Consider the following 27,615-nt stretch of genomic DNA (forward strand, 5'->3'; position numbering starts at 1 on the left):
ATTGTAGTGTAAAGGAAAACATTAGCCTGCAGATTCATCAAAGAACTACTACGTTTCCGCTTTTAATTGAGAAGCGTGTTGAGTAAATACAAATATCGCATAAATCTCCTTTTATAAATATCCTAGAATTATTGTCAATCTGCGATAATCCACCACTAATGTGGGATAATTCTTTGGAGCTATACAGCTAGCAGCAGCTGGAGTTAGGTCCGGAGCATCGTAGGAGGCAGCAGCAGCAGCAGGGACCGCAGAGCCAGCAGCGGGGGCTCCGGCGCGTGTCGCGCTCCCCCTCCTCGTAGACCACCTTGCGCCGGGACCCGGTGATGCTGCTTGTTTTCCGGCCTCCGAGGGCCCATCATGAAGAGCTGTGATTCCCAACAAACCGACCTGCAGGCGGTTCCGACGCCTGCCCCAATCCCCCCACCCCACGCCGCGTCCCGGGGGCCCAGAGGAGCGCGGAGGAAATGGGAGGTTTTCCCGGGAAAGAACCGCTTCTACTGCGGGGGGAGGATCATGGCGGCGCAGCAGAGCGGCGTCCTGCCGCTCACGCTGGGCCTCATCCTGGTCACCACCGGCTTGTTCTTCATCTTCGAGTGAGTTCTTTGGCCCCCAGGGGCCCCAGGTTAGAAATAGAAAGGTCGGATCTGATTTACTCCCTTTAGCCGTGACCTTCACAATTTTCTATTATTGATTAACAATTATTAAACTGTTTTTTTTTTCTCGGAACAATGTATTTTTTAAGTTAACATATCTCCACTTTTGGAGCCAGCAAACTATCGTTTAGTTTTGTAAAATGACAGAGTTATTGATGAATAAAAAAAGACAGACCAGAATGCATGCAGCTGAAAGTGAACACTCAGCAGTTTGTGAAAAAAGAAACACTTTCTATTTATTGACAATAAGGTTTTTATTTGAATTTGCTGAGGTCCGTCAGAACTGCAGAGAGGAGACCCTGAACAGAACTGAAGGACCTGTCAGTTTGCTGCTGCACCTGTAAGGAGTTCTAGTCACGGATGGTATGTGAGAACTGGACTGAGTGGCTCCTCCCCCCTGGCGTTCCAAACAGGAAGTAAGAAATCCAAGAAGCCAAAATCCCATAGTCGTCAATAGAGACATAAACAGCTGTTACTCCGTCATTCTATTGGTCAGAAGAACCGTTCTGGATCTGACACCTTTTTTTAACATCTTCTTCACAAACCACATTTTTATTATTATATTTTTTCTTTATTGCACAAACATGCAAACTCCAGACAGAAAAGACCAAACAGAACACCAACACCGTGCAGCCTGACTCTGACCAATCCCAGATCATTGATAGTCTGCAACAACCATTTGAGTTAAAGTCAAAAGCTGAGATCCTCTATAGTAGAGCAGGATATAAGCTCTCCTTGTCAAAATATTCAATTGATAATGGAAAATAAAACCTGTTCCTTGGTGTTCAACACTGTTAGTGAGAATAATGTTTAAGATTTGCTTCTCTCATTACCTGATGATAAAACACCAGGTATTGATTACATTGATGGTAGAATCTTTAAAATAGTTGCAAATGTTTTGGACAAACCGACATGTCATATTTGTAATAGAGCACTGATCAGTGGAGTGTTTCCTGACCAATGGAAACAATCAAAGATTATTCCTCTAAACAAGGATGAACAGTCAGAGTTTACTGCTTCAAACTGCAGACCAGTTCTTGTTCTCCCTGTTTTGAGTACAATTGTTGAAAGGTTGATATTTAATCAAATGATAGACTATTTTATCTCAAATGATGTGTTTACTACTAGTGCACAGCATGCCTACAGACCAGGTCATTCAACCAATACGGCATTCGTACATATGGTAGACCAGTGGTTAACACATATGGATGATGAAAAACATGTGGGTGATGTACTTTTAGACTTCACAGCTGCTTTTGATGTAATCAACCATGATATTCTGTTGGCAAAGCTCAAATGTTATGGATTTTCACAGTTGTCTCTTTCACTGATAAGAAATTATCTTAATGGCAGAACACAGAAAGTCCTCTTCAATGGTAGAAACAAGGTTTATGTCATGTGGTATTCCACAAGGTAGTTGTTTGGGTCCACTTTTATTTTCAGTGTTTGTGAATGATCTGTCCCAGGAGGTGAGAAATGCAGAAGTGGTGTTATATGCAGATGACACAACTTTATTCTGTGCATCTGCTACTGTCCCAGAGCTCAAACAGCCCTACAGAATCAACATAATTCAGTTACCAATTGGGTTAAGTTGAATAAATTGGTTCTTAATACATCTAAAACAAAATGCATTGTTTTCGGAAAAAATATTCATTGAATGCACCATGTTACCTGAATTTGAGTATTTACAATAGTTTGGTTGAACAAGTGACTAAAACCAAGCTTCTGGGCATCAAATTAGATGATCAGCTCTCTAGGACAGATCAGATTAACCATATAGTATCCAAGATGGGCAGAGGAATCGCCTTGGCTTGGAGGTGTGCGCGATATTGTCCACCCTCAGTCATGAGGGCAGTTGTATAGTCTCTGGTATTGTCACATCTGGAGTATTGCCCAGTTATTTGGTGTAGTGTTACACAGGGGCATCTACAAAAAATTACAACTTACCCAAAATGGAGCTGCCAGGGTGACTCTTGGTTGCTCTTATTGGACCAATGTGAATGAGATGCACACCACTATAGGTTGGTTGATGGTAAAAGACAAAGTACAACTCAGTCTTCTATGCTTAATGCACAATGTCAATTTAAAAAAAAAATGCCCACAATATTTGGTAAATCATGTTTTATACAGTGGGTATTGTCATCAATATCAGACTCGTCAGGTCCGCTCTGGTGATTTGATGGTTCCTTTTTCAAGATCTAACTGTACGAGAAGAACAGTGCTGGTTAGATCATCTGTTCCATAGAATCAAGTTTCTGGAAGGACAAGGCTTATTAGCAACAAATATAATTTACAAAAGATTTTAAAGCTAAGAAACATGGACTACTAACAATAACTAACGATTTGCATGATTTGTTGTTATGAAATGTATTCGTTGTTGCTATGTGTTTTTGATATGTTGGTCTGTGTTTTTGATATGTTGGTACAAAAAGGAAATTGTTTTAACTTATTTTAACAGGTGAAGCTTTTAAGGTAAATATGATGAATTAGTCAATGAATTTTGTGAAATCATTTTGCGTTTTTGTGAAATTGGTAAAATGTATGTATTTTTTGCGTATGGACCCCAGGAAGACTAGCGACCACAATGGGGAAGCTAATGGGGCTCCAAACAAATAAACAAATAAACATGGCAGCGTCCACATTGAGAAAAAATGGCGACTGACTTGACTGCATTTGGTTGGAAGGAAGGCATTTTCTGTGGGTGATGTCACTCTGACTCGGTCCAGTTCTCTTATACAGTGGATGGTTCTGGTCTTCTGGACCGACCAGTTAAGGAGTAGGGGGGGGGCGCTGTGGTGCAGACGAGCACCTGCTTCCCCTGAACTCGCTGTAGACTGTCAGTTGTGTGAAACCGTGGCATTCGCGCCTCCAGGGTCTTAAACTGGGATGAACAGACCCAGATGCCTCAAAGGAACCAAAGCTTGGTTGGTTCCATGAGGTGAACACTAGTTTGTTGGACATCATGACTAACTTGTCCTCCTGTGACCCCTGCACAGCTGTCCCTTCCTGGTCAAACACCTGAGCAGCTGCGTTCCGGCTGTTGGAGCCGTGCTCTTCGTCTTCGTCTTCATCACGCTGCTCCAGACCAGTTTCAGCGACCCGGGCATCCTCCCCAGAGCCACGCCGGAGGAAGCTGCTGACGTGGAGAGGCAGATCGGTGAGCAGACGGCTTCTTTTCGGTGCGATTGAAAGGTTTTCAGTTGATTCTCTTTCACTGGCTGAGTTTACACGGACAAAAGTAACCTGAATAAACGTCTGATCAGAACAAAATGCATCATGTAAACATGATAACACAATATGCAGATTTTCTGAATGGAAAACGTCAAAAGGGACAAAGAGGAACTCCCACAGATTCTGTACATTTATGGATTGAAGAGTCACCATTTACTTTCTTCAGACTATTTCATGAGAAGGTGATTCATTTTTTTCTTTCTTTAAAAAAATAAAACTATCTAAGAAATTTTAAAAGAATGGATACAAACGGAAACCAGAACAGAAAACTATCCTGATCATGGACCAGTGGACCAGCTCTTCATCCTCTTTAGGGTGCTGGAGGGTTTGTGGGAGTTCGCTCATCCAGACCATATGTGTTCTGTGGATTTGGAGAAGGCGTTCAACCGTGGTATCCTGTGGGGGGTCCTTTGGGAGTATGGGGTCAGGGAGCCTTACTGAGGGCTGTCTGCTCTGTATGACCGGAGTAGGAGCTTGGTTCCATAGCCAGCAGTAAGTCAGACCTGTTCCTGGTGCATGTTGGACTCTGGCAGTGCTGCCCTTTGTCACCGGTTCTGTTCATAGTTTTTATGGACAGAATTTCTAGGACCAGCCAGGGGCCGGAGGGGATCTGGTTTGGGGACCACAGGATTTCCTCTCTGCTTTTTGCAGATGATGTTGTCCTGTTGGCTTCATCAAGCCAGGACCTGCAGCGTGCATTAGGGTGGTTTGCAGTAGGGTTGTGCCGATGGACGATACCATCGTCCATCGGCACAACCCTACTGCAATGGGTGACTGACATCCCGATGGAGAGACACCATCGTGATGCCACGCCCCCGCCACGCTGCGAGTTGACACCATAAGCCGCGGTTACATGTGCAAAATATCTTGATGGGATCAATGGTCGGTTTAGAATCCAACCGTGTAGATGGGCACAGAAAAATGTTTTCAGAATATAACAAACGTTCACTAAGGTCACACTTTCGGTCGGAATAAATCATTCGCACATGCGCAGTAGGGTTTGAAAAACCGGAAGAGGATAAAATTTCCGCTGTTTAACAATGTTAAACAGCGCCGAGCGACATGTCAACTCGGTAATATAAGAGATGATCTCCTAAACTTGCTTTTAATAATCTTACGATTATTATGAAGCGCCTGTTCGCTCATAATTTTAATTTTAATCCGTGTGGTCAGTGCTTTGTCTGTTTAAGAACGGAGCCGGAAAGAAGCCAGGATTAGCAGTATGCTAACACGGGCTAACAACATTAGCTTTGGGTGGTGCTGCAATCTGCATCTTGGCTGCATGTAAACATGTGGGAATAACATCAGCCTTTATTTAGTCGGGACACGACTGGAAACACAAATCCACGTGATTGTTTGAACGGTTTCTAAGGACTGAGCGACATTTCTGCTTTGAAGCTCAAACCGCCCCACAGCCGCTGTGTACTTTCAGGGAGCCTTACTGAGGGCTGTCTGCTCTGTCGATCCCTGCTCCCACCAGCCAAAAAATGTCGTTGTGTCCTTGGGCAAGACACTTCACCCTCCTTGCCTCCAGTGTGGCTCCACTGGTGTGTGAATGTGCATGAATGATCCCGGTGATGGTCAGAGGGGCCGTAGGCGCGAACTGGCAGCCACGCCTCTGTCAGTCTGCTCCAGGGCAGCTGTGGCTACAACAGTAGCTTACCATCACCAAGTATGAATGAGGAGTGAATGAATAATGGACACACTGTAAGCGCTTTGAGTGTCTTGAAAAGCGCAAATAAATCCAATCCATTATTATTATTATTATTATTACTGGCGGTCCAAGCTCTGCTCCGAGACACACTTTTAGACCCGGTTCTGAGTTCGGTAGCTCGTTCCCCTAGAGCTGCGGAACGGATCACAGTCCTAAATCTCCCACACATACCGCTCATGTAACAAAGCGCACCCCTCCCCCCCTTCCCCTCAGACACAAAGCTGTAAATCCGCGCTCCGCCAGTCCACTTGACTAATCAAGTGCGGGAGCGGACTACTTCTTTTCTATTTTGTTTGTCACTTTTTTTTTTTAAAGTCACTTCCCTCAGTTTATACTGGATCATCGCGGATTAGTCATTAGTTGGGAAATAAGATAATTGGGTAAAATAACGAATAGCAATTATATAAGAACGAAAAATTAAAAAATAGCCCCCCCCCCGACGATATCATCGTCCATCCCGATGGTTGACAGCAAACATCGTCAACTTCCAATTTAAGGGACATCGCCCAACCCTAATTTGCAGCCGAGTGTGAATCGGCTGGGATGAAGGTCAGCACAGCTAAATCTGAGGTCATGGTTCTGGAGGAGAGAAGGGTAGTTTGCCATCTCTGTGTGGGTGGGTGGTGTTTTCCTGCCCCAGGTAGAGGAGTTTACGAATCTTGAGGTCAAAACAACAAGAGTACAAGCGGCTGAAATGAGTTTTCTCCATGGGGTGGCTGGGCGCTCTCTTAGAGACAGGGAGAGGAACTAAGAGCAGAGCTGCTGCTCCTCCACATCCAGAGGAGCCAGTTGAGGTGACTCAGGGATCTGGTCCGACGTCTCCTGGACGCCTCCCTGGGGAGGTGTTCCGGGCATGTACCACCGGGCGGAGGCCCTGGGGGAGACCCAGGACACGCTGGAGAGACCACGTTCCCTGGGGTGGCCTGGCCACCCCAGGGAACGTGGTCTGGGAATGCCTCAGGGTCCCCCCAGAGGAGCTGGAGGAAGTGGCCTGGGCGAGGGAAGTGGCCGTTTTTCTGCTGCTATTAAGAAAGCAGGCTGAACTTGAGCACAAATGTTCTGTTGATCTTAAATAAAAACAAGTTAATTTCTGTCACTTCTGTCTCCAAACAGTCAATTGATGAAAGATTCCTCCTTTTACATTCTGTCACATCCAGGATGGCTGTTTGGTTTCAAACTCCAGAGTAAATACAGACAGACTTTCCAGAAATGAACTAAAGAGAAGAAACAACGTTAAGACAGTTTATTTTATAAATTTCAAGTCTTTATTGCGGAGGTGAAAGGTTTAAACCCCCCCCCCCCCCCCCCAACCGGCTGTGGAAGCATCCTCTGAGGTCCAGCAGGAGAGCCGGTGCTGCCCTCTAGTGGTTGGAAGTCCGAGTGATGTGAGGTTTGCTGATCGACTCTGAACCAGCAACCCCCTGGACCTTTGTCAGAGCACATGTTTTTCCGTCGTTCTTTCTGCAGACAGCTCTGGAGACTCCAGCTATGGCCCCCCCCCTCGCACCAGGGAGGTCGTCATCAACCAGCAGGTGGTGAAACTCAAGTACTGCTTCACCTGTAAGATGTTCCGACCTCCACGCACCTCCCACTGCAGCCTGTGTGACAACTGTGTGGGTGAGAGAGGACTATCCCCTGCTGTTACCTTTTGGGGGTGGGGGGTTCTAAAGATTCACATGACAAACTCCCCCATATCTCGTTTCCTTCAGAGAGGTTTGACCATCACTGCCCGTGGGTGGGGAACTGCGTGGGGAAACGCAACTACCGTTTCTTCTACACCTTCATCGTGTCCCTCTCCTTCCTCACGTCATTCATCTTCAGCTGCGTCAGCACTCACCTGGCCATGAGTACGAGTCAACATTACTTCTGTCGTCTGAGGAAGCTGTGAGGCCTCCTCTTCCATGTGTGCGTTCACCTGCTGCTGTAGAGAAAAGCATTCAGTCAAAACCTTATCGTCTGCTGTAATAACCTGAACTCATGTCTGATCAAAATGTAGAATCTGTCAGAAAAAGTCAACTCAGTTTCTCCCAGAATGCATCACAGCATAACTGTCTTGGTGTGACTCTTTGAAAAACTTCAGGATCCCATCTGAAGGCGTCTGCAGTGACTCTCTTCTCTTTCAGGGGCTCAGGATGGGAGAGGTCTGGTGTCTGCTCTGCAGGAGAGTCCTGGCAGATATCCTTGGCTGTCTGAAGACGTCTTGTTCAGCTGTATTCCTCAGTGTTTATGATCAAATCTCAGCGTGAATGATGGTCATCAGAGCGGTGATTGAAAGCAGGTGAATGTCAGCAGGTGCTTTAGGCTCCTGAGCAGAAAGCATCGGTGATTAGACGGTTATTCAGGCTTAATGTGAAAAGTGGAACAAGTCTGCGCTCGATCTTTACAGTTAATGGTTTGAAAGAAGGATTTAAACATATTATCAAGACTGCTGTTATAAGTAATCGACAGGAGAATATTTGACACAAGTTTTAGTCCTGCAACCGACTTGCGGTGGTTTCAGGCTGCCTACTTTCTGGATTTTCTGGATAAACTGGGGAGAGACGATAGAAAGATGGATCAAATGTAGGTTTATCAAAGTCATAGCATTAAAATGCTGCTTCAAATGAAAATGTTTTTATTTTGTTTTTTTTAAACATGTTCTTGTAGCATTTTGATGGAGGACACTGGGAACAATTAGATCTAAATAGGATTGGAGTGGGCCTTCAAAGACATTTGCATCTATTTTGATCAGGCATTTTTAAACAGTGATGAAAGTCTTCCGGGAATTCCCGGAAATCCGGGTTTTTGAGCAAACCGAACGTACTTTCCGGGAAATAAAGACCTGATCTCTACGGACAAATCGCTTTCCGGATTAGAAAATGGTCTGAAATCAGCTAATTTTAGCTTTATTTTCTATATTTCTCCGCAGATCGCTTCCTCTATGGTCGTGGCCATCTTTCGTCTTCCCGGCCTAATTGACCAATGACGGGACGTTTTAGTTGCTTTCGGATGCGTCGACGGGTCTGATTGGCTCTGTCTGCACCACGTGGTCAGCGTGACTTGCTTCCCTAGAGACTAAAACTGGCGGACCCACGCTAAACTTTCACAAACACATCTGAAGAGTTTGCGATCAAATTTGTGTTAAAATAATGGCAGGCATCGTCATTATTGAGCGTGGTCACGACCTCAGTTGTGAGAAGACGATAAAAAACAAATTGAAGTGGTCTTGGCTGGAAAAAAAAGATTTTTAAGGTAGTGTAGGTCAAATACTTTTTTGTGTAAAATAATCTCAAAACCACATTTTGAAATAATTTCAATTTTAGTTTTGAGTTTCAGTTTTTATTTTGAATACATTTCTCTATCTAATTTATTTGTATTTCCTAATTACCATGATTTAGTTCAGTATAGTTAACATTAATTATAAGTATTTGATGGTTTGGACCCGCACTCCCTTAAAAAATAATGTTTACAATGTTTAGTTTAGTTTGTATGTTTGTTTTGATATTTCCCAGATTACTTAGTATTGGTGTTAAAGAATTGATGTATTATGTTATAGAATTATAGTTTAAAGCAGATCCCATATTTTGATGTAATTATAGTTTGAGAAAACAGTGCAAGTGGATGTTGTACATCAGTCATTTCTAAAGCAGAAATAATGTATAAATAACTGAGGTATTTTCATAGAATATCATAGTTACTGGTGTTCTTTTTGCCATTTGGGGCTTTGATGTTACTATATTTTAGCAATTGTATGTTTTGCAGCTTTAAGGAAAAGCGTAGATTGTAGGATTGTGTTACTTTGAGCAATTTTCCAAATTCTTTTTTAGGACAAGCAAGTCCTTAATGGAGAGTCAAACTAGGGGTTTGAATGACAAATCATGATGCTCCAATTAGTCTTAGTTTCTTGATAAAGAAGTGAATAACTAGCTGCCAGAATGCACCAGAATGCATCTAAGACCACTGTCAGATAAATGCATCTAGACATTAAAGAAAAACACAATTATAAACAACAAACCACAACAAGAATCAAGTTTCTCATGCACGAGGGAGAGGAGCAAATGTGTTGGAAAAGGTCCACCACGTTTCTCTTCTCAAAGGTCTGCCCCTCCCTGTGCTGCTTTTATTAAGAACACAAGTGGGAGGTAACAATTCAAGACAAAGACAAAAAGTTCATTAGGGGGTGTCGTACAATGACCCCTTTGGTTGGATTCTAAGTTTAAACAGTATCACTTATCAGCTGAGGACAGTGTGTCGTAAAACCCCCCTGTTCCTGGCTGGGCATGAGAAGCAGATGACCAAACACACAGAACTGTTTTTAGAAGAGGTAAAAAGGTCAATCTGAGTTAACATTTAAAGAAATACATTTAAACAATGATAATAATAAAACAAATTCCTTCACATACTCCCTCCTATTTATCATTGATAAATGTCAAAATCACACATCCAATATCACATCCCTTTTCAGTTTTCTGTGACATCTTCATTTTCATAACACTATCAATTTACACTCAGATGAGACGTTTTTTTTTTTTTTTTTTTTTTTTTCAAGTCATTTCAATTTCAAAATCATTACAGTCATCTTGTTCTCCCTTTAATAACAAGTTGTATTCTTGACTCAGAAGAACACTTTGTACTCCACCATTCACTGCTCTGGAAATCATAGATTGAATACAAGGAAAAATGCACATAGTGAACACACAACATATGATCAGTACCATAAGAATAGGTGTCACTATTTTTAACAAAGTTGCTACCAGGAACCAAAAGCAAACCAGGAGAAGAAATCCCAAGATTGGGGTTTCCTGTCATCCTGCATTGCCTGTTGAACCTATTCAAGTTGATGTAATGCTTCAGTGATGCTGTGACCTTCATCTGTGTTGTCAGGAATAAATGTACAACAGGTATCATTTAATATTTTACAAACACATCCCTCCTGAGCAACCAATAAGTCCAAAACCAATCTGTTCTGTAGAACCTTAAGTCTCATGCTTGACATTTCTTCATTATAGACTTTAAATGCTTTAATTCAGCGTTCAAAAATAAACCTAATCAATAATCAATGGTCTCAATTCTGAGAGCGTTTTTAGCATTTCCCACTCAGGGAAACAATGCCATAGTTACCTTTTGCCCCGTATTCCAGAGTTTATGGTCTCCAGGTACATCTGATCCCCAAATGGAATCATGTGGCTTGACATCAATAAGGTTACGTCTGTGGCGCAGGTGAGGCTCATGGACTGCAGAAACTATGAAAGTGTGATCTGTGACCTTTACGGGAGCACAAATCCCACTCCAGTCTCTAGGCAGACTGAGGTAGAGGGCCTGCCCACATAACCAAAACATTTGATCAACCACATAAGTACCATTGTTACCTGGAATTAAATCTGGATTAGATCCAACACAACGTCCTCTGGGGCAGGGAACTGCATAACCATGGGAAACTCTGTCATTGATTATCTGGACTGTGAAGGGAACAAGAAGTTCATGACACATCTTCGTCGGCAAAGTTCCTAAAAACTCTGTGCCATTGTTAGTTACGCAATGTGGAAACACAGTTCCTGGTTCCACACTAGCATATGGAGCTAATGATTTTGTCAATTTCAGTTTTTTAAACTGATACAAACTCTTACAACTCGGTCTTACAAGAGTTCCATTTGAAGTGGTGACGGCTCCAGTACTAATATACCCTCTGGTACTATATTCAATAACACAGTCGCTTTTCCACTCAGAAAATTGCTTTGCCTGCAAATTAGGATGTAGGGATGAAGCTTCAATTACAGAACAAACATAGCAATCCGATCTATTCTTTAGTCAGTCAGTAACATAACATACCTATACCAAGAATTTGTCATATACAGGTGAGTTATGTTCATTTTTGGACTATTCAAAACATCATGTTCATCAATACTCAGCCATCGTCGAGAAATGTTTCTTTCCTCACTGGTGGTTCTTCTTGCGGGTGGATAATGATTCCAAAAGAACCAAATCCATGTGGTGGCTCCTGTCAGGAATAGCAGGAACAGTAAACAAAATAAACTGTCTCTTAGCCCAGTTGGACACGCCATGGTGGATATGTACCTATCTTCGGGAGGGAGAGGTTACTAGCACATCACCTCCTCAAGTCCTCTAACAGTGTAGGATCCGTGTAGTGCAAAAGAGTTCTGGTGTGCTTTCTTCCCTAAGACTAGGTGGATGTCTCGGCTTCGCTGACGTTGAGACAAGCAGCTTCTATACAGCTGCCTCCCTTTGTAGTCAGACTTCCCCACCTAGCAGTTGGAATTAGCCTCACCCAGATGCTTTTTCTTGCAGTGTGACAGGTGGATCCAAGACGTCCTTTCAGCAATCTTTACAGCTGTTGGTGTAGTCAGCAGGACTTGGAATGGCCCTTCCCCCCGTGGGCTGGACCAACACTTCCTTTTTATGGCCTCCACAAACACCCAGTCACCAACCTGCACTGGTGAAGTGTCCTGTGGAGATAAGAAGGAATCTGGCACTTGATTTGTCCTTTGTACATCTTTAGTGGTAAACATTTTTCTCAAATAATCCACTAAATTTGCATCATCATCTGGAGAATGTTGCTGTGTAGGATCAATGTCTGGTAACCTATAAGAACGTCCATACAACATTTCAAAAGGCGTTAAAGGTTGACCTGCTGTGCGTGTGATACGCATGCTTAGCTGAACTAAGTCTATGCAGTCAGGCCACTGTCTGTTTGTCTCTTCCATGCATTTCTTTAACTTTGATTTGATAGTGCCATTAGTTCTCTTAACTAATCCTGCACTCTGTGGGTGATAACTACAATGTCTCTTTAAATCAATACAAAGATGTTGAGCCATTTTGTCTATCACTTGATTTACAAAATCTGTACCATTATCACTTCTTATCACTTGTGGTATGCCAAAAGTTGGGATTATTCTTTTACAAATAGCTTTAGCTACTGTAATAGCATCTTGTGTTGCACATGGAAAAATTTCAACCCATTTGGAAAATGCATCAATAATCACTAAACAATATTTCAATCCTTTACTTTTATTCAATTCAATAAAATCCATATGGATTGTATGGAAAGGAAAAGGTGGTTCAGGAAATTTTCCTCTCTTAGGTCTAACATTGCCTTGGGGATTATGATGCATACATGTAACACATTGTTTACAAAAAAATTTTTTTATAGAGTTTATAGAGCATAAATCCACAAGTTGTTTAATATTTCTCTAATAAGTTCATCCTCCCCCCTGTTGAGACATGGCAAAGCCCATGACTCAAAATTGCTGCCCATTTGTACATGGATTTTGGTAAAATAGGTTTCCCTTCTGTGCTGACATAAAGACCTTGTTCAACTTTGCTCCTTTTTCAACCATAAATCTTTTTCTTGTTTCGGTGCACTGTGTTGCATTTCCTTTAAAACATCAGTGGTTGCATCTGCAGTCACATCCTCATTTGTGCATATTTCTACATCTTTTGTTGCAGCTTGCTTTGCTGTTGCATCTGCAAAGGCATTTCCTTTAGAAATATGATCTGTTTTTTTTTGTGTGTGTCCCTCACATTTACATATTGCCACTTTAGATGGTAACATTACAGCAGTTAATAATTCTTTCAGTAAGTCTACATGTGTTACTGGTTTTCCTGTTGATGTTTTAAACCCTCTGTTCTTCCATCTAATGACCACTGGTGGGCATCCTGTAATTAACCCTACATCTGCTGGCTCTTTAGTCCAAAGTGACTGTGGAAGGTCTTTAAGAGAATCTTCCTCTTCCTCTGTCAACATAATTTTCACTCAGCTACTTCTGTCAGTCAGATGCACATTAGCCTGTGTAATCACTACCCAGTTTAATGCAATCCTTTTAAACTAAGTTTCAGGATTGGTAGAAATTCCAGTTTCCGGATCAGTCTGCCAGTCCAAAGTATAGGTCACTTCCTGCACATGTTCTTTCATTTCTTCCCATTTTTCTCGTGAACCTTTAGAACAAGAAATAAATGGAACTGCATCTGCCATTTGTTTCCAACTTGTCACTCTTTCTGTACACATTAAGTTTTTTGCTTCTGGTGTAACTGTCACAGTACAGAAACTAGTTTCATCTTTCCAATAAAAATCATTTATTGTACATTTTTGAAATCCTAGTTTACTCACTGCTTCGTCATATCTCCTGTCAGGACCAGGAGACTTTTTGCATCTTAACATGACATACAGAATGTCTGAAGACATAAAATCTGCATGGGGTGACACTCTGGCTTTTGCTTTCTCCATTAAGTTTTTTGCAGTCTGTCCAAGATCAGTTTTAGGTAGATCTAAAATCCAATAATAGTGTGGTTCACCTCTGCCTTCTAGCACACAGATGTCTGTATCGGGGCAACGTCGTGCTTGCATCCCCCCTTCTCTGGTGGGGTAAATTCCTAACTTTAATCTTATCATGACATCTCTCCCTAAAAGATTAAAAGGACAGTTTGGTGCTAAAACCACAGGAATGCTTGTTGTTTCATTAGTGTCAGGATTTTCAAAACAAACTGGTTTACTCTAATGTTTAGTTTCAATTTGACCATCTGCAGATCTCATTTGTATTGTTTTATTTGACTTAGGAAAATCATTGTAATAACTTCTTATCACAGTTCTACAAGCCCCTGAATCACAAAGAAAAACAAACGATTGTCCCTGAACATAAAGAGTTATTTCTGGCTTTTCCATAAGACAAACTTCAGTGAGATCTAAAAATTCATCACAAATTCGTTGAATTTCTGGTTCAGATTCATTGTTAATCTTGACATTACTTCTACCATCTAGTCAATCTGATTTCTTCCTTTCAGGACAATCTCTCTCCCAATGATCTCTCTGTCCACAAATCCAACATCCATCATCAACCTGCTCTGACCCTCTGTTGCTACTTCCTCTAGACCTTCTTCTAAAATTTTCTTTAAAATTTCCTTTTCCACGACCACAATTTCTCCCTCTGTTCACATTCCTTCCAAAAAACACATCACTACTTTCTTCCTGCCAAAATGTATCTACACTTTGATTCCTAAATTTCTTTCTATTCACCATCAATTTTTTCTGCATGAACAGCAAAATTCACAAACTGTTGTAGTGCTCCTGTTGGTAGATCTATGTAAAGTGTCCTTATCTAGTCTGCAATCTCTGGTCTCATAGCTTGCAGTAAAACTTGTTTCAGCTGCTGTCTATAGGGACCATCATCATTATCTCTGAGTCCACAATTAGCTTTAAAACTTCTTCAAATCTGACTCTAAAATCAGACACTAACTCTCCATCTTTTTGTTTAGTTTGACCAATCTTTCCATAATCAGGTCTCATTGGAAAGGCTTCTCTAATTCTTTGTCCTAAAAGTGTAAGACTTTGAATTAACTCTTAGACTGTTATGCGGAAGAGGTCTGGGTGGATTGTCATCATTCATAGGATTCCTTTACTTTTGCCCAGTCTGCTTTCATAGCAGTCATACATGCTTGCTGACATTCAATGCCATTCAGATGGTAAGCTCTCTGAACTTCCATCATTTGCCCGTGAGAGATAACTCCCCTCACTGCCTTCCGTACATCCTCTAATGTCCAGGTGCTAAGCAAAAGAAGTGTAGGCCTCTGGCCATCTTCTCCAGCTCTAGGATTGGACACTTCAATCATTGGGTTCAGATGACTCTCCAGCTTCTTCCAAACCAACCCCCATAGTTTTACTCCATTCAAGTTTTTTTTCCCTTTTCCTCCTAACATTATTTTTCCTTTTTCTGGTTTATTTAAATCAGTCACTGGTGGGTAAAAACCCGTCAACAGAGGAGCATTTGTCCCCTGGTAGGGAGGAGGTGAGAAATCAGCTGGTTTCTGCTCTCCCCCCCTTTCATCCTGCTCCTGCTCGGTCTGCAGCCTGCTGCAGCCTGCTGTTGCAGGGGTCTGAGTCTCACAACTGATTTATCCTCTTCTTTTTTAGGAATCAGACATGCTTCTCTAGTTTTACTTTTCTGAATGCCATTCTTTATTTTTCGTTGCTTCATTTAAGCACAGTTTTGCACAAATTAATTCTTCACCATTTTTTTGTTTCTTTTTTAGTTTTTAATTCTGTTTTTAATTTGTAACCTTTGAACTAATTCAGTACATTCCCCTTAAAATTGTAGTTGAACCTGGATGAACCTCTTTCCATATATTTTTAATCTCATGTCAATTCAACTTTTTTATTTGAATTCCCCCATTTTTTAATTTTTCCAATTTTTTTTTTATTTACGTTAGTCACAGAGTGTGATCAGAACCAACAGAGAATTTCTCTCAGGACCGAATTTCACTCCCCGTGCAACAAGCTTCTAGGTCAGACCTATTGTCTGATCCGGTCACACGTTTAGGGTCCTCCCAGGAGCAAAACCCGTTTTAGACTCTGGGTTCTTTTCACCTAAAGCCTTATGAGATGAAATCTTGTTCTACCCCAACAAGCAGCCTTGTGTTAACACCGCAAGGTTTCCAGCTGCTCACTGCTTCGAACAAGTTCACTCCTTTCACACATGCACATACATTCACACCAAAAAAAAACTTTTTTTATTTTATTTTTGTTGTTATTCTAGGCCTTTTAGGGACTTGAACCCTCTTACGCGTTTTAGGCTGCAGGACTCGAACCTACACCTTTATTTAGAATTCTGGACTTTTCCGGGACTCCAAACCCACACGTGTTTTAGGCAACAGGACTTGAACCTGTCCCTCAGAATTCTGGGCCACTTCGGGGACTCGAACCCCTGAAAAAGCGCTGTACTTGCCTTGTCGTTGTGGTCTGACTGGTTAACGAATAACGTCAATCCGGACCCAGGGATCAGACCAGTCGATTGGCCGGCGTAGAATTCACTACGACGGACTTTCCTCCGGAGACCTAGTCTCACGGGCTGTGCACAGACTTCAATCGGCATGGTCCTCCCCCAAGGACGCAGATATGTTGTCATTCCGGCTCGAAGGACCAAAGAATGTCAGATAAATGCATCTAGACATTAAAGAAAAACACAATTATAAACAACAAACCACAACAAGAATCAAGTTTCTCATGCACGAGGGAGAGGAGCAAATGTGTTGGAAAAGGTCCACCACGTTTCTCTTCTCAAAGGTCTGCCCCTCCCTGTGCTGCTTTTATTAAGAACACAAGTGGGAGGTAACAATTCAAGACAAAGACAAAAAGTTCATTAGGGGGTGTCGTACAATGACCCCTTTGGTTGGATTCTAAGTTTAAACAGTATCACTTATCAGCTGAGGACAGTGTGTCGTAAAACCCCCCTGTTCCTGGCTGGGCATGAGAAGCAGATGACCAAACACACAGAACTGTTTTTAGAAGAGGTAAAAAGGTCAATCTGAGTTAACATTTAAAGAAATACATTTAAACAATGATAATAATAAAACAAATTCCTTCACAACCACGTATTTTTCCAAAATTTCGCTCTGTGCCCGCCATATCGCTCAAAGAAAAGTTCAGGGATTTTTTCCTTGCCTGACTTTCATCACTGTTAAAGCATGCCAAACAAAACCTTGTTGATGTTACCATTAGCATGCTACATCAGCTCCAGCTCCAGCAGAATAAATACAATTGTCGTCTGGTGTTTACTGATGTTATGACACTGTGAAATAAAAACAGGGGAAAGGGAACGAACTGGTGGCTGTCCTGTCTTGAGGATCTGAACAGTTCTAAATGTTAACCTGACAGCTCAGCTGTGGTTATCCTGCCTACCATTGAGTTCAATAAAATTGAGTTCAATAGAATTGAGTTTAGTAGAATGGAATTCAATATAATTTAGTTCAGTAGAATTGAGTTCAGTGGAATTGAATTCAATATAATTGAGTTCATAAGAATATAGTTAAATGTAATAGAGCCCAGAAGTAATGAGTTCAGGAGAATTGAGTTTAATGAAATGGAATTGAATTCAATATAACAGTTTGCATGTTCTCCCCGTGCATGCGTGGGTTTTCTCCGGGATCTCCGGCTTCCTCCCACCGTCCAAAAACATGCTTCATAGGTTGATTGGCAACTCTAAATTGTCCATAGGTGTGAGTGTGAGAGTGAATGGATGTGTGATTGAGGATATTCTACCCTGCGACAGACTGGCCACCAGTCCAGGGCATCCCTTGCCTACGCCCAAGTGGCCGGGATAGGCTCCGGCAACCCCGTGACCCCGATAGGGAATAAACGGTTAAGAAGATGAATGAATGAATGAAAATAACAGTTCAATGGAATTGAGTTCAATAGCACTGAGTTTAGTAAAATTAAGTTTAGTAGAGTTCAATAGAATTGAGTTCCACTGGGTTAATCTATCTCGTTTTCAGATCAATCCTATGCAAATTTTCTAGATTATGTTTGGCAGCAGATTCAAATGTTTTTCTGCTTTCTGTTTATTCTTTTTTTCGTATCCAAATAATATTTCAAAAAGACATGTAGAAGTTTCAAATGGAAACCTAGAAACATTTTTTTAATTGTTCAATTTTAGAGCCAAAAAAGCTTTTTGTTAGTTCTCCAATTTCCCTTTTTATTTTGATGAAACTTTCTCCAGGTTCTGAACGTTCTCCAGGGTTTGAAGGATTTCCTTGACTCATTGATTCACTGCAGTGGAACTGGTCATTTGCTTCTTCTCAGTCTGGTCCATTTTGGGTCTCTCAGGCTTCCATACTTACCTGGTTGCTTCCAATCTGACCACCAATGAAGACGTGAGTCCTCGTTGATCACATGTTTACGTTCACACGTCCTCTTAATTCCTCCATTTGAGGTTCCAGTTAGATGAACAATAAACAGAAAGTTCTGATCTGAAATGCTGAACGTGCTAAAGTTTTGGGGATCTTAGGGGTGATTCAGGTAGGTATTAGAAATCTAAAAGGTTTGAGAAAAGTGTTATCCTGAGAAGACAAAGGAACGTTTTGTTGTTCCAGATTAAAGGCTCCTGGTCCGGAAAGAGCGGAGACGTTGCCTCAAACCCGTTCAGCCACAGAAACGTCTTTGTGAACTGCGGTTCTGTGCTTTGCACTCCCCTGCCGCCCAGGTTGGTCTCCGAACTTCGCTAAGAAAAACTTCATTTCGATCATACTGTAGTTGGGCCCATACTCTTGTTGGACAGAGGTAGAACATTTTTGGACAGAGGTAGTGATAGTTTGGACAGAGGAAGAAAAGGTTTGGACAGAGGAAGAGAGGGTTTGGACAGAGGTAGTGATAGTATGGACAGAGGAAGAGAAGGTTTGGACAGAGGTAGAGATAGTTTGGACAGAGGTAGAGATAGTTTGAACAGAGGTAGAAATAGTTTGGACAGAGGTAGAGTTAGGTAGGACAGAGGAAGAGAAGGTTAGGACAGAGGTAGTGATAGTATGGACAGAGGAAGAGAAGGTTTGGACAGAGGTAGTGATAGTTTGGACAGAGGTAGAGATAGTTTGGAAGGAGGTAGAGATAGTTTGGAAAAAGGTAGAGATAGTTTGAACAGAGGTAGAGTTAGTTTGGACAGAGGAAGAGAAGGTTTTGACAGAGGTAGTGATAGTTTGGACAGAGGTAGAGATAGTTTGGACAGAGGTAGAGATAGTTTGGACAGAAGTAGAGTTAGTTTGGACAGAGGAAGAGAAGGTTTTGACAGAGGTATAGATAGTTTGGAAAGGGGTAGAGATAGTTTGGAAAGAGGTAGTGATAGTTTGGACAGAGGTAGAGATGGTTTGGACAGAGGTAGAGATAGTTTGGACAGAGGTAGTGATAGTATGGACAGAGGAAGAGAAGGTTTGGACAGAAGTAGTGATAGTTTGGACAGAGGTAGAGATGGTTTGGACAGAGGTAGTGATAGTTTGGACAAAGGTAGTGATAGTTTGGACAGAGGAAGAGAAGGTTTGGACAGAGGTAGAGATAGTTTGGACAGAGGTAGAGATAGTTTGAACAGAGGTAGTGATAGTTTGGACAGAGGAATAGATAGTTTGGACAGAGGTAGAGATAGTTTGAACAGAGGTAGAAATAGTTTGGACAGAGGTAGAGTTAGTTTGGACAGAGGTAGTGATAGTTTGGACAGAGGTAAAGATGGTTTGGACAGAGGTAGAGATGGTTTGACCAGAGGTAGGCGTAGTTTGGACAGAGGTAGTGATAGTTTGGACAGAGGAAGAGAAGGTTTGGACAGAGGTAGTGATAGTTTGGACAGAGGAAGAGATGATTTGGACAGAGGTAGAGATGGTTTGACCAGAGGTAGGCATAGTTTGGACAGAGGTAGAGATAGTTTGGACAGAGGTAGAGATGGTTTGACCAGAGGTAGGCATAGTTTGGACAGAGGTAGAGATAGTTTGGACAGAGGTAGAGATAGTTTGGACAGAGGTAGAGATAGTTTGAACAGAGGTAGAAATAGTTTGGACAGAGGTAGAGTTAGTTTGGACAGAGGAAGAGAAGGTTTGGACAGAGGTAGTGATAGTTTGGACAGAGGTAAAGATGGTTTGGACAGAGGTAGAGATGGTTTGACCAGAGGTAGGCGTAGTTTGGACAGAGGTAGTGATAGTTTGGACAGAGGAAGAGAAGGTTTGGACAGAGGTAGTGATAGTTTGGACAGAGGAAGAGATGGTTTGGACAGAGGTAGAGATGGTTTGACCAGAGGTAGGCGTAGTTTGGACAGAGGTAGTGATAGTTTGGACAGAGGAAGAGAAGGTTTGGACAGAGGTAGTGATAGTTTGGACAGAGGAAGAGATGGTTTGGACAGAGGTAGAGATGGTTTGACCAGAGGTAGGCATAGTTTGGACAGAGGTAGTGATAGTTTGGACAGAGGAAGAGAAGGTTTGGACAGAGGTAGTGATAGTTTGGACAGAGGAAGAGATGGTTTGGACAGAGGTAGAGATGGTTTGACCAGAGGTAGGCGTAGTTTGGACAGAGGTAGTGATAGTTTGGACAGAGGAAGAGAAGGTTTGGACAGAGGTAGTGATAGTTTGGACAGAGGAAGAGAAGGTTTGGACAGAGGTAGTGATAGTTTGGACAGAGGAAGAGATGGTTTGGACAGAGGTAGAGATGGTTTGACCAGAGGTAGGCATAGTTTGGACAGAGGTAGAGATAGTTTGGACAGAGGTAGAGATGGTTTGACCAGAGGTAGGCATAGTTTGGACAGAGGTAGAGATAGTTTGGACAGCGGTAGAGATACTTTGGACAGAGATTTAGAGGAATTATTATTTCTAATTTTAGTATTCATTTTCAAATAAAACAAATAATCTGTCCCGTAAACTCACTGGCCTCATCTCAGTGTTATAAAGGTAGGATCATTGTCCAAACCCGAACCAGCCTCACATGAGGATGAGTGCTGAAACTCTGTGCCAGAGATACTGGTACTTTATAAAAACGCTGATTTAGGTGCTTTTGGATATGTCAATCACTTGTTTTCTATTCAGTTTTGCTGTACAGTTCAAGCCAATCATTTGACCTTTCCAGTGATTGTGGTTGGGCTTATATAGGAATGGTTGGGGCTGAGCTTCAGTCCAAAAGGGTAAAGTAGAGGAAAGTGAGCAGTGAAAAACGTCTTTACTTCCATCGTAAGCACACTTATGCACTCTCCATCACACTGTGACACTGCTTTGTCACACTTATATGTTTTTGGAAAATTTTGTCTTTTTTATTTTTGTTTTTTTTTTCCTCTTTGAAGCACCTATTTAGCCTTTTAGAGACCAGAACCATTTCAATCAATCATCAATCTTCATTTAGATTGCACAATTCACACTTGGAAAATGAAAACGTTCTGTACACTTATATATATTATAAAACAAAGAAATTGGTTTATAAATACGGTCACCCCTGGCCCACCACAACTTCCCACCTTCAAAGTACCGGTTCAGCACCCAGAAAATCTAAATCCATCTCTACTCTCACCTCACTTTAAACGATCATTTTATCAATTACTACTTTTCCTTTGAGGCTGAGAAAACGAAGGATTTGTTTTTTGGTAAATGGCGTAGACTTGCATAGCTCTTCCTCAAAGCGCTTTACAGTCACAGACCCATTCACACACATTCACACACTGGTGGCAGCTTCACTGCTAAACACTGGCACCAACCTTCCACCAGAGGCAAGGTGGGTTATCAAACCTGCAATCTTCTGATCCGAGGTTGACCGCCCATTTATTTGTACCAGCAGATTAGTAAACACACACAAAGAAAGTATACGGCAAGGTACATATTTTGAAAATGTCTTTATTTTGCTGACACGTTTATTCATTTCAATTTCATCTGACACTAGATGTCATCCTAGAGCAAATGAAGCTTCATGAAGCATTGCACTGGAGTGAACCAATAGCTAAATGGCTTCAGGGCTTCATGAAGCTTCATCTGCCCATCACTAAAACAGGGATGTTGATGCTCTTCCCCCTTCATGCTCTGCTTCGTGGCTTTGACGGCCTCAGAGGTGAACCAGCAGCTCCCACCCTCTGAAGCTTTCGGCTTGATGCTGCAGATCGGTAGTTCCACCTTCTGCCACATGGTGGACTCAGACACCCCAAAGCTTTGTGCTCCTGACAGCTGAAAACTTTGATCACACTTTAATCTCCAAAGACCATTCAGACTCAGTTTATCAGAGATTTTCCCTGGAGGTTAAATATCGGGCGTCTGGGATCTAGCACACCTTACCCTCATCGTTTTGATCCTTTTTGAGTCTTTTTCGCAGGTTTTGCTGCTTCGTCTTGACTGACCTGCAGCCTCCCGTCTGTGTCCTTCAGCCTCATCGACAGGCGAGGTTTCCTGCCGGAGGAGGAGGAGCCTGCACAGACGTGCTGCACAGACGTCCAGCTGCCCGCCTCGGCCAACAACACCCAGAGAAAGGTGGTAGGAGGATCAGCACGCCGTCCTCTTTGCCTGGTCCCCACTCAAAGCAGAAGTCTGCCCTGCTTCAGGAGGCGCTTGCAGCCTCTGCATGTCTGTCTGTGAGGCTCATGTGAAGATCTGGCTTCAGCCTTTCAGTTGAGACACCGATCGCATGAAGATGAAGCTGAGGAGAAGCAGATGCTCCTCTTCCTCAGTTTTTTTTTTCACAGCATGATGCCAAAAAGAAAAGATTCAGATGTAAACGTTTCTCTGCAGCAGAAGAATCCAAACCAGAAACCTTTAGAGTGGAGGATCACTGAAGCCCACAGGATCTAAAGCTTCTTTTGAGGGGCTTTAGAGATTCTGATGTTTGTCCTGCACCAGCAGGAGGTGCTCCTCCCACTTCACTGTGGTCCTCATCTAGTTTCTGTTCATCCATTTATAAACTTTCCCTCTTCGTCCCTCATTTGTTTGGTTTCTCCATCGTCTGATGTTGTCATGATCTGAGGTTTTCCAGATTCATTCTCATCCTCTTCGTCTCCTTCTTGTGTTCTTCCCTCGTTCCCTCAGCCTGTGCAGAAGTTCTGACTGCAAACGGAACGTTCATGCTTGCAAGGAAACCTGAGGATGATGGTTTGCAGACGTTTGAAAGTTCAGGTTTCAACAGGCCTGGGTGGAGAAAAGTTCTGTACCTTAGATTATGGAGGCAGGTAAGGGGCGGGGTTAAGACACCTGTCAGCAGGTGTGCTTGTGAAACAGCACCAGAATTCTTCTGACCTCAAAGTCTCAGTCTTACTTCAGAGGAGCTGAAGAGGTTTCTGAGACGTACGTCCGGGGGGGCTGTTGAGGTGTTTGTGGGCGTGTCTCTTCAGTTCTGACCCGCTGTTGTGAATGTGGCGATGGATCCGACCAGCGTCACAACGGCGAAAACGGAGCTGCAGCTCTGTGAGCACACAGACGTCATGTCTGCTTCATGAATTCATGTCACCATCACGTTTTTGGTCATTTCCTGCCTCAGATTGACTTAGTTCACTGCATTTAAACCCTTAATCAGGACTTCCTTTTATATTTAGTCATTTAGTCCAGGCTTTTATCTGAAATGACTGATAAATGAGGAATAAAACGAAGAGAAAGCAGGTCAGGGTCACAGTCTGGTAAATATCTGAGCCCAGACAGAAAGAGAGTCCTTCAATGTCCTCAGGAAATTCAGTTTTCATTCTTTTCTTGACGTCCGTGAGTAAGGCTGCTGTGCTGGGATGAAGAGGTGGGGTCACAGAGCCTCTGACCTTTGGAGCCAGCAGAGGTATCGCATGTGCAGGCATGGACCAGAGCGTTCCTGTACAGAGGAGCTGTGCCGGTTTCTGCTCAGAGCTTTGATTCGGATGCAAGCAGCCTGGGAAAAGACTTGAAGAGAGGAAAGTGGTGAGATCTTTACGGCTGGTTAAAAACGGGAGTTACTGCAGGACGTCTGATCTTCTGGACGTTCCACACAGAAAACCTGCCTTTCTAATCACTGACAGATACAAAATAAATGAGATAATAGACTCTTTATTGGTACACACAGCTTTCCAAAAGAGGAAGTAAAAGATATTCAGAGTGACATCAATGTTAAGGCCTAATTAACCATTAAAACTGGACATTTTGATGATCGAACATGAACGTTCAGTCGACCGTGATGCTCCAAAGTTCAGTGTGTTTTTACTAGGATAATATCCTAGAGTTCATCAAAATCAGCTCTTTAGAGCAAAACAAAAATCAGATCAGTTACCTGAAGTTAGTCCGACTACAGACTAAAAGATAGGGGCTAAAACAAATGAGTTCACCTCCGATATTGAGTCATTTAGCACCAAATATGAGAAAGCCTTTAACTAACAGGCTTAGCCATTGAAGAGCTGAATTATCTGACATTTCAGGAGGATACACTCACCCAGGATGAAGGAGGTCTTCCTAACTGCTGTCTGTCAGGACGTCTTTCCAAACACATAAACTCCGCAGATGTAAAAAGCAAACTGCATCCACTGCTGTCAGCCGAAATGTATTTTTATATATGAGAGTCTCCTGTAGAGGCTTTTTTTAGGGGGGTCCTTTGAAACAAACATGCTTGACAAATTAGGGGTGGGCTTGGGGGCGGGGCCTTTACTAAAATTACACTAAACAGGACAATTAACCACAACAGCATTTGAAATATTTGAAGGACTTCCTTATAAGGAGAAAGTCACAAAAGCACCACGTAAAGGAAAACCCGACCCCAACCTCTTCCAGTAAATTCCTACATTTGAATGTTTTCTGGGCTTCAGCGTGGCTGCACAGTGGGGTAACGTCTAGCACTCTCACCGTACAGCAAGAAGGCCCTGGTTTGAATCCCGGCTGGGACCTTTCTGTGTGGATTTTGCATGTTCTCCCCACACGTGTGGGTTTTCTCTGGCCACTCCAGGTTCCACCTCCAGTCCAGAAACATGCTTCATAGGTCCATCTGTGGCTCTGAACTGTCTCTAGGTGTGAATGTGAGCGTGTGCTTGTGTGGCCTTGGACACACTGGCGACCTGCATACCGCATACCGTCCAGCAGTAGCTGGGTCGGCTCCAGCAACCACATGCCTCAGTGGATTCATGGATAGATGGATGGACTTCAGCTAGATCCAAATTCAGGAACTTTTTCTCCTCTGAGGTCAACAATAACCAAAGTGTCTGAACATCTGCATGTCACTCTGGGTCATCATAATGAGATGAGGTTTTTCCTGAACCACATTCTAAATCTGTGGTGGGAAACAGGATCTCCAGCTTCACTGTCTCATGATGACACTTCAACGTTGGCGCTTGCTGTTTGCTGTATTAACGTCTACGGCTTCTTCTCTCCGTGTTCCTCTTCAGTGCTCTCAGGGGAGGAAGGGCCTCCTGGAGTCTGCAGCTCCGTCTCCACTCCAGTCCACCTCCTGTCCTCAGGGGGAGCCCCAGACCGTCCCGCCGGGCCCAAGGCGCCCCTCCCCAGCGGACTCTGAGCCCACGCGCCAGGCCTCCAATGGCTGCAGGGCCCAACACAGCGCCGGCTCCCAGGGGAACGCCTCCTCTGCACGTCACAGCCACCACAAAAGTCGCATGAAGAAACACAAAGAAGCCGCTTTGAGTATTTCCAATCCCACCTCCCACGGCCCCGTTGCCCCCACCTGCCCGGACTCTGTCCCCACCTCCAGAGGGACCAGCTCCACTCAGGCCTGACTGACGAGAAGGGGGTGGGGGGCATCACAGAGTAACAATCAAACAGCAGCTCAGTCAGATCTGTGGGGGTCATAATGAGCTTTTGGGGTTTCAAGGGAACACATCCTCTGGGAGGGGGGGCATCAAGGGGACAGAAGGGCCAGAGGAGGAGTGGAAGCATGGAGAGAAAGGAGAAACAGGAAATCCTTTCATTTTGATTCCAAATTAATATTTGAAAAATGAACATTTCAACCCTTGTGCTATCTTAGATTACCCCCCCCCCCCTTCCATTGACGTGTTCTCCCCACCATGACAAAGGTGGATAAAGGTGGAAAGATTTCATGTAATCCATGGACACCAGTGAAGATCACAAATCATTGAAGAAAAAAGGCTCAGAGCACTGTCTAGTGGGTCTAGATGACCCCACTCCCAATGTTAAAGTGCCTAGGATAGCACAAGGGTAACAATGATATTGCAAAACTATGGCTTTTTAAATTTCCCTTTAGTGCCTATGGCACTGATGGGTTGGAGTCCCACAGGGAAAAAAAACAAATTTAGAGAAATGTTGCGTTCGTGTGGCGTTGGAATGATCGGATAAATGACTCAGGAAAACACACATGAACAACAGCAAATCTTCCAACATCACATGAATGCAGAAAACTTTCTGCACCTGATTAAAGGTCAGAAAGATAGCGCACCATCTGTGGAAAGAAAACACCATGAGGGATTATCACTAGAATGATTCCAGATTAAATAGTTTATGCCCGCTGCGATCTGGAGGAAGCTTGTAGATTTTTACCCCCTCTTCCCTTACTTGGCTGTCGATCACAGATCTTCTGTGTCCTGACATCATACGAGTGAGTTTAAGTCATTCATTTCTATAAAAACACAACTTTCCACTTTTCTGGTTGAAACATTTTAGGATACGCTTTTCTCTCCACTGGAGTCAAAACTGAGTCGTTTCATGTGGCGTTGGCTTTATTTTTCATACCCATTCACTTAGAGGTAGTGGTCTAGAAGGACGAATGGTACGAAAACAAAAGCCCACAACATGTGGTTGCTTAGCAACAGAAATGAGCCAACTGGAGTCTGCAGGTCTCCGTCGGTTCCCACCGGGACGGTCTGGCCCACTCGCTTTGATCAGGCCTAGAACTCCTTGGTCTGCTTTCACACTGCACTTATGAGAGCAAACCAAAAACTGAAGACGATCATCGTTAAAACTCCGCCCATCGCAGACTCAGACGTCCGTCAGTTAGAAACCTCAGGAGAAGACTCCCTTCCGGGACCAGCAGGAGGAGTTTGGATTGAACATGTAATGAAAGGACAAACTGTGGTGTGATGCTGGCCACAAACAGCATTTCTGACGCCCGAGGAACATCAGGAGGAATTTCAGGGTTTTCATGGAAGATTCTGCGGATCTTCACACATTTGCATATTTTCACTCATCTAAGCCTGAAATCCTCCTTTTACCTCCAAATTCATCCAGTTTTAGTGTTGAGGAGGGATCCTGACTCGACGTCAGCTGTGATTGGTCTGCAGGATTGTTTCAGGACAGCACAGTGACCATCGATCAGCTGATTTCTGTGCCTCAGAAACGAATGAAGCTGCATGGAAACAACACAAATGTCTTTATACCTGTATGCTATGCCCCCCCACCCCCGTTATGTTGTAAATGTGAGGAAGACAGGATGTTTCCTACCTTTCTTTTGTTTTGTAAACTCTTCTGAATGAAGGATGCTCTGCCTCTCTCTCAGGTGAAAGCTGCAGGTTAGGAATTCAAATCTCGTGCATGTCCTCCAAAAGAGCGTCTGCACAGCTTCAGCTGTACTAGAAGTCTTCCAGACCTACCATGTGATGAGGAGAACCCTGCTGTGCTGCATCAGAAAATACTCTGACCAAATAAATGAAAAAAGGGGCTGCAAACCAGCCACAAGGTGACAGCTAAAACTACTGAAAGGTGATGGCGTTTAGCTGAGGTAAGAAGGAAGGGGTGGAGAAAGTTAGGATCAAACATCATCTGATACGCAGCGCCTCTGACTCCGGGGGGGGTATTCCAGAAAGCAAGTTTAAACTACCCTGACTAACCCTGAACTCTCACTTAAGTCCGCCT

General features: G+C 43.1%; 1 protein-coding gene across 5 annotated transcripts; it reads left to right on the forward strand.

Annotated features, from left to right (window-relative positions):
- On the forward strand, positions 1–27,452 carry LOC101172178 (palmitoyltransferase ZDHHC18-B). 5 transcript variants are annotated; one of them, XM_078954537.1, is made up of 10 exons: positions 463–593; positions 926–1,069; positions 3,650–3,810; positions 7,066–7,215; positions 7,308–7,445; positions 7,722–7,773; positions 18,132–18,234; positions 18,454–18,563; positions 22,227–22,332; positions 25,182–26,404. In XM_078954537.1, exons 2-10 carry the CDS (start codon positions 1,014–1,016, stop codon positions 25,524–25,526), a joined length of 1,221 nt encoding a protein of 406 aa, XP_078810663.1. In that variant the 5' UTR covers positions 463–593; positions 926–1,013; the 3' UTR covers positions 25,527–26,404. The 5 variants fall into 5 exon arrangements, with proteins under 5 accessions (XP_011479661.1, XP_020563030.1, XP_020563032.1 ...); XM_011481359.4 differs by lacking the exon at positions 926–1,069 and having other exon boundaries at positions 1–593; positions 22,227–22,329; positions 25,182–27,452; XM_020707371.3 differs by lacking the exon at positions 926–1,069 and having other exon boundaries at positions 14–593.
- Positions 27,453–27,615: the final 163 nt, after the last annotated feature.

Source organism: Oryzias latipes, chromosome 11, assembly GCF_053564925.1.
Source record: "Oryzias latipes strain Hd-rR chromosome 11, Olatipes_Hd-rR_3.1".
Classification (NCBI taxonomy): Eukaryota; Metazoa; Chordata; class Actinopteri; order Beloniformes; family Adrianichthyidae; genus Oryzias; species Oryzias latipes.